This window comes from Carya illinoinensis, chromosome 1 (assembly GCF_018687715.1).
Source record: "Carya illinoinensis cultivar Pawnee chromosome 1, C.illinoinensisPawnee_v1, whole genome shotgun sequence".
NCBI lineage: Eukaryota > Viridiplantae > Streptophyta > Magnoliopsida > Fagales > Juglandaceae > Carya > Carya illinoinensis.
In genome coordinates, this window is record NC_056752.1 from 5,771,152 (window position 1) to 5,778,945 (window position 7,794).

General features: G+C 35.8%; 1 protein-coding gene and 1 pseudogene across 1 annotated transcript; both read left to right on the forward strand.

Annotated features, from left to right (window-relative positions):
- Nucleotides 1-264: 264 nt before the first annotated feature.
- On the forward strand, nucleotides 265-4,912 carry LOC122307603 (probable LRR receptor-like serine/threonine-protein kinase At3g47570). Its single transcript, XM_043120574.1, has 2 exons — nucleotides 265-3,264; nucleotides 4,348-4,912. The coding sequence occupies exons 1-2, from the start codon at nucleotides 324-326 to the stop codon at nucleotides 4,722-4,724; spliced, it is 3,318 nt and encodes a 1,105-aa protein (XP_042976508.1). The 5' UTR covers nucleotides 265-323; the 3' UTR covers nucleotides 4,725-4,912.
- A 246-nt stretch (nucleotides 4,913-5,158) lies between these two features.
- Nucleotides 5,159-6,410, forward strand: LOC122276994 (annotated as a pseudogene).
- Nucleotides 6,411-7,794: the final 1,384 nt, after the last annotated feature.

The following is a 7,794-nucleotide window of genomic DNA, read 5'->3' on the forward strand; positions in this document are numbered from 1 at the left end:
AATCAAATTTGCTCATTCTAGAAGTTTATTTATTTTTTAGTTCGAGTCCAAAAAAAATGAAAAATAAATATGGATAAATTTAATTCATTAACATTCTGTCGAATTTTTACTATTTTGGAAAATTTAGTTCCGCATTTTAAACGACATTCACACGGACCAACCTAATAATCAACGATAAATGACTGGTAATAGCCGGACCCATATTGACTTCCATGAGCCTCAATGGTTGACTTCACTTCCTTTATATTACTAGCTTAACACCGGCCTATTATCATCTTCACTACTTCTTCATAAACATTCTCCTAATTCTCTCTCCTGCACTCATGGTGCTCATAGGAAATATGTTCCCTCTATTGCTATTGGGTTTTCTGTTTGTGCAGTACTCATGCATGTTTCAACTAATCCAATCTTTTAACAATTTTACGGACCAATCTGCTCTCATTGCCTTCAAATCTCGTATCAGTTCTAGTCCAAATGAAACCCGCTTGGCTACTAACTGGTCCACTGCTCCAAACTCGATCTGTAATTGGATTGGGGTCTCGTGCAGCCGACGTAGGCAAAGAGTCACCGCTTTGGACCTTTCTTTCATGGGTCTCCAAGGCAATATTTCTCCTCATATTGGTAACCTCTCCTTCCTAGTCTCACTTAATCTTTCTTTCAACAACTTCTTTGGTTTTATTCCGCATGAGATTAGTCATTTACATCGCTTGAGAAAACTCTCATTGGCATTCAACCAATTGGAAGGAAGCATCCCTCCTACCATTCATAATTGTAGAAAGCTTCGCAAGGTAATTTTTGATACAAACCGTCTTATTGGTGCAATTCCATCGTCCCTCGGCAATTTGTCAATGTTGGAGTTCTTGAATTTGGAGCACAATAGTCTCACTGGTCCACTACCCTCAGTCATCTTTAACATATCTTCTCTAAATGTTTTTGCTGTTACGTCTAATCACATTTTGGGAGCTCTTCCGAATGATATTTGTAGCCACTGTCCCAATCTTAGAGGACTTTATTTCTCATTTAACAAATTTAGCGGTCAGCTCGATTCCCAATTTAATAATTGTGGGGAGCTTGCAGTTTTATCTTTGGCATATAATACATTTGAGGGGGGTATTTCAAAAACTTTAATTGGCAATTTACAAAACCTTGAAGTCCTATATCTTGGAGGTAACAATTTCACAGGAATCATACCTTCTACCATACGTAATTTGTCGAGGTTGCAAGAATTCCAAATAGAGGAAAACCACATCCAAGGAAGCATTCCGACTGATTTGTGGCAACTTCAGATGTTAATTGTTTTGGATTTGGGAACAAATAACTTCAAAGGGGCAGTACCTCAAAAAGTCTTCAACCTTTCTTCTTTACAACTTATCAACTTACAGGAAAATTTCCTTTCAGGATATCTTCCATCACTAGATTCGGGGAATTCTTGCCCTAATCTTGAAGAAATTATACTTGCTGCCAACAAACTCAGTGGTCATATCCCATCCTATCTTTCGAATTGTTCCATGCTCATCACAGTAGACTTTGCTGAAAACTTATTCTCCGGACCAATTCCTAAAAGTCTTAGAAACTTGAAGTACCTCCAAGATCTTTATTTGGGTAAAAATCAGCTAATAGGCCAGGAGGCTACAGATCAAGAGACCAATTTCATTTCATCTTTATCCAATTGTAGATCTTTGAGAAGGTTAGACGTAGCCTATAATCCATTGGATATAATAATTCCAGATTCCATTCAAAACTTTTCGGCTTCCTTTCAAATCTTTCTTGCAGGCAAATGCCAAATAAGAGGTCATATTCCGATGGGAATGGGTTTTTTGAAAGGCTTGATCTGGCTTGATTTGGGAGATAACAATTTGACTGGGAATATCCCTTTCACAATCGGTGGTTTAGAAAGATTACAAAGATTGCATCTTTACAATAACATGATTGAAGGATTGATTCCAAAAGAGATATGCCAATTAAGGAATTTGGGAGAGCTGGATCTCTCAAACAACAGAATCTCTGGAGTCATCCCAAATTGCATTTCAAACCTCAGTCTTCTACAAGACCTACGGTTAAGTTCCAATAGACTCGAATCACCAATACCACTAAATATATGGGGCCTCAAAAATCTATTGTTCTTGGATCTGTCATCGAATTTCTTGAGTGAACATTTGTCTTCGAACATGACAAAATTGGACACTCTCGAATATCTGAATTTGTCAAGAAATGAAATTACTGGAGAAATTCCAAGTATCATTGGAGCATTTGAAAGCCTCAGTTATCTTGACTTTTCAAACAACTCCTTTCAAGGAGACGTTCCGCAATCTTTTGGGAACTTAAAAGGGTTAGATACCTTAAATCTTTCTTACAATAATATGTCTGGTGCAATTCCTAAATCCCTTGAGGCACTTCCATTTCTCAAACACTTGAATTTATCTTTCAACAAGCTAGTAGGAGAGATTCCATTCGGTGGTCCTTTTGTGAACTTCACAGCAGAATCATTTTTAGGAAACAGTGCACTTTGTGGGAATCCAATTTTTGGAGTTCCACCTTGTCCAACAAACCCTACCTACCAAAAATCAAAGATGAAAGATGTTTTGCTCAAATTTATTCTTCCCGTAATTGCATCAATTATAATCTTCGTAATGTTGGTTTATTTGCTGAGAAGACATTGTAAGGGTAACACGGAGTTACCAACTTCACTTAATGCATTGCCTGCATTGGGACATAGAATGATATCATATCAAGAGCTTTGCCAAGGGACAAACAACTTTTGTGAAAGCAACTTGCTTGGGGTTGGAGGTTTTGGCTCTGTGTACAAAGGAATACTTTCTGACATGACAATTGTTGCAGTAAAAGTTCTAAGTTTGCAATTGTCAGGTACTTTCAAAAGTTTTGATGCAGAATGCAAGGTGCTACGGACAATTCGACATAGAAATCTTGTTAAGGTCATAACTACATGCACTAATCCTGAGTTTAGAGCGTTGGTGCTGGAATACATGCCAAACGGTAGCCTTGAAAAATGGTTATACTCTCATAACTACTGCTTGGATCTTCTACAGAGAATAAATATTATGGTTGATGTTGCATCAGCCTTAGACTATCTCCACCATGGTCAATCGGAATCTATATTGCATTGTGATTTGAAGCCTACAAATATCCTTTTGGATGAGGACATGGTTGCACATGTGGGCGATTTTGGCATTGCAAAGATTTTAATCGAAAACAAAGATGCAACACACACCAAAACTCTTGGTACCATTGGCTACATCGCACCAGGTATGTATGTACATGAATTTACCCAGCTTTTTTTAACTATCAAAAGGATAAATAGCAGGATGTTGATCTTACAAATTTTTGGTAACAACTTACTTGGCAATTTTCCTCATATTAACTAGTCTTACAGTTGATAAACGTATATGAATATGAACTAATATATTCATATGACATGGATGATCCCAAACAAATACACCAAAGTGAATATATGTTTTCATAAGGTAGTTATGGTTAAAAAATCCACCTAGTATGCTACAAAGAACTCACGTTTAGCTTTATGTGCAATGTTTTTTGGAAATAAACCCATGTGGGATGTTTTTATTAGAAGGATGGATGCTCTGTTAATTTTTCCATCCATCATTAATATTAACAAAAAGCATATATATCACTCAATCAGCGACCGGCTGTGAGTGGCTCAATTCTGGCCATCTCACAACCACATGAATGGTGGCATTCAAGAGCTTGCATGACCCAACCTCTCATGATACAATTAGCAAGATTTCTGTGCAAGTTGCGGGAGTTTGCAAACTCACAATGACTTGAAATTTTTATTCAATTTAAAGGCAAACTCTTTTCAAAGCAATTATAACTATTAAGTATTGTTATTCAAATATGCCAATACGCAACTTTTACAAAAGACTAAAAAGAAATACTTGCATTAAAGTAAATTATGTTATATGCATCCTATAGTAATGAGTTTCAATTTTAGTATATTGTAGATGCATTTACGATTCTCTTTTTTTGATGATATATTAATATATATATATATATATATATGTAGCCAAGGTACAGAAGGAAGGGAATCGTTTCGATTCCCGATCACAAAGACTACAAAATACTATCTATAGTAGAAGTGGAAAAAATTAGGGAAATATTATTGAAGTTAACATGCAATTAATTGGTCCAATCCCATTATTTATTTAATGAACCAAAAGGGCTAGTTCAAGAGCTTGCTTATAGTTCGGATATATACTCTTTGTTTTTGGATGGCACATGTGAATTATTACTTATAAATTACGTCATTTTATTAAGACAAAAGTTGCTAACTTATAAAATGCCTTGTTGACAATTTGTGAGTATTTTTAGAATATGGATTTGAAGGGAAGGTATCCATCAAAACCGATGTCTACAGCTATGGCATAACATTGTTGGAGATGATCACGAGGAAGAAACCCACCGACGACATGTTCGTTGGAGGCTTTACTTTGAGGCAGTTGGTAAATGCATCCATTCCAGATAGAATTATGGAAGTTGTGGACGGAGGTTTACTAAGAATAGAAGATGGAAGAGACACCATTACCTTACAAAGTATTCTTTCTTCAATCATGGACTTAGGCTTGAGGTGTTCTGAAGAATTACCAGATACAAGAATGGATATCAAAGACGTGTTGGTCAAGCTTAATAAAATCAAGTCAACTTTTTTTGAGAACGGGAACAGGGTTCCTAGACATACTTTACCTTAATTTGTTTCGCATGTTTTATGTCTTTTTAATATCGTAAAGTACTTATGAGTGGTATGTAACATGTTTGCGTCTTTAAATTATGTTTCTGTTACTCTTAATTACCAACATTCATTTGCTTGTGAAACTTGTTTAACCAGAAGAACTATCCTCAGATGGGTTGAAACTTGAAAGTGGTAATCTTTATGCTACCAGCTTCTACTTCTTGTTTAATTCCAAAATTCTCATAGAATTTATATATATATATATATATATATATATATATATTTTCTTAATGGTTAAAAAAGTGATTATTAATGAATTTATATATTTTTTTCTTAATAATTAAATATGTTTAAAAAATACTTAAAAAAGAAAAAAAAAACTCATTTACATATTTGGAATGCACCTTTTTTGTGTACTCTAGAATTATCCTTCTATTTGAGCCCCATATAGCCATGGAGTTCCATTTACCGACGTTAGCTGGGGTATATTGTCAAGATCGTCCCGACACAGGCAAGGCCCAATTCGAGGCCCAGGCCCAATATTTATATAGAAACATTCTTTCTAGCAGCGTTTAACTGAGAAGTGTACAAACTACTGGGACAAAAGAAAAAGGAAAGCTTCTTTCCTCTCTCACGGCCAAGTCTTGGAGTACTCAAAAGCATCATCTACAAGAGGAGCGTGAAAGAAAGAAGATAAAAGAAGATGTCTACCAACAGTTCCGCATTTACGGTACATTTCTTGCACCGTACAAGATTTTCCCAACCTCATTGTCTCTGCCTTCCCTAGATGACAGTAGGAAACTAAAGGGAGAAAAAGAGTGAGCAAAATACCGTTGCTGTTGCGCCGCAAAAGTGTCTTACAATATTGACTATTCGTTTCAACTTATGTAGCTTCAATAAAGATACGACAAACTCTTTTGTTACGATTTTTATAATTCTTTTCACTAACGTTTTCCTGATTTCAAAATGGTCGGATTAGCCAGAGATTAAAGGCTGTTACATTTTTTTTTTTCTTTCTTTCTTTCTTTTGTTGATGGCGGGGAGGTTAGTGGGTTGTAAATGTTATTTTTCACTTGGTTTTATGACAGATAAATTTCGGTTCATCGTCGATGGCTCGCCGACAAATTTTAAGGGAGATGGGATATGAGTTCACTATAATGGTATGGTCATATTAGTGGAAAAAGCTTTCTTTATCTGGGATGGAGCCTGTTAGAATATTTAATGAACTGAATAAATTTATTCTTCCACATCTTGTAAACTTGAGCATGGTACAAAGCAGTTTCCTATGTTTTGATCCTGTCTCTTAATTTATTAGTCCTTCCATTCAGTTAAGTAGTCGATAAATTGAGTTGATTTAACAGAGCTTCACAAGATTTACCGGGCTTGTGAATTAGAGTGCAGACATAGATGAGAAAGTTAACTAGGAGGGAAAAGCCAGCAGATTTGGTAATGGCTCTAGCTGAAGCGAAGGTATATTTAATTGTTAGCTCTCTCTCTAGCTGTCGAACCTCGCTCTAGGAACTGGGGCTCAGTGTTAATTTTATGCCTCCGGGGGCGGGGCGGGGGGGGGGGGGGGGGGGGGGGGGGGGGGGGGGGCCGCGGGGGTTGGTTCTTCTTTTCTATGCGTAATACCCTGTGGTTGTATAATTTGAGCTCCTTTCCCTGTAATTTCGTTTACATATATTAAAGTTTTCAGCCCCCATAAATTATCATGGGAATGTCATTTGTTCCCCATCTTTCTATGATTTTGGGTACATTATTTGTGTTATATACTTGTATGATGATAATTTTCATTAAACCTTCGTATTCTGATTTTCTTCTTAGGTAGATGCCATTGTATCCAGGCTTAAAAGTACCGCTCAGTTTGATGCGGAGGCTGATGCAACACTGTTGATAACTGCAGATACAGTATGCTTTGATTCGAATTTAGTTACTACCTTTTTTATAATTTAACTCATTTTAGCATAAATATATAATTATAAAACTCAATAATATTTCTAAATTCTGAATCCAATTATTAAAAAAAATAATCAATCATATGTATTACGAAAAGGGAAGTAGACATTTGATTTTCAGTAATCAAGAAAAAATATATATAAAAAAAAAGGTTAAGAAAATAGTCTCTTGATATGAGAATTAGAGAAAAAATCATGAAAATGTTATGAAATCATAGAAAAGAGAGAGCCATAACGTATTATAAAACTTTTAAAATGAGAGAGAAAGAGATAGAGCTAAGAAAGGTTATGAAACTTATGAATTTCTTAAAGAATTCAACGATATATATAGGCGTACAAAGGGAACTATGCTAGCTTACTATGCTACACTATGCTAGCACTATGCACTATGCATATGTCGGCCAACTCACTATGCTAGTACTATGCTAGCACTATGCACTATGCATATGTCGGCAAACTCACTATGCTAGTACTATGCTAGCACTATGCACTATGCATATGTCGACCAACTCACTATGCTAGTACTATGCACTATACATTTGACGACTAACTCACTATGCTAGTACTATGCACTATACATTTGACGACTAAATAAATGTGGTCATACAATTCAAGATAGTTTATAACAGAAAATACTTTAAAAATATAAAACTATAAGTTTCAGCCGATACACTGAATTTTGGCCAGTATTGATCGCAACACACCGAAACGGTCGATATTTGACCTAGTACAAAACAGTTATTTCCTCCTTACCGGTACAGCACGAAATTGAAAGCTCACATACCTCTTCTAACTCATATGAGCCAAGGGCTACGTACTAAAATAAAAGAAAGATAACATAAGTCTAACATGCCTATCAAAGTAAGAAGTGGGCCATGACCCAATCAACGTAACATGCAAATCAAAGAGATGGACCTAACCCAGGTATTGAGCCCAACTATTAAACTCTTATTATTCAACTTAAGCCCAATATGGATTTGGCCCCTATTGTAATTGTTACGTACGTGTGACAGTATCCACCCAAAGATAAACAAGGATTAACTACTGAGGGATGAGATTCTCAATTTGTCAAAATCTAATGCATCCACACCCATGCCATCAAAATTTATTTGCCCTAAAATCCAGCTCAAATGA

Excerpts from the sequence above, each read along its gene's own strand:
- LOC122307603 (XM_043120574.1), top strand. The coding sequence starts at position 324 with ATGGTGCTCATAGGAAATATGTTCCCTCTATTGCTATTGGGTTTTCTG. Across the intron at positions 3,265-4,347 it reads CATTGGCTACATCGCACCAG|AATATGGATTTGAAGGGAAG; the intron begins GTATGTATGTAC and ends GAGTATTTTTAG.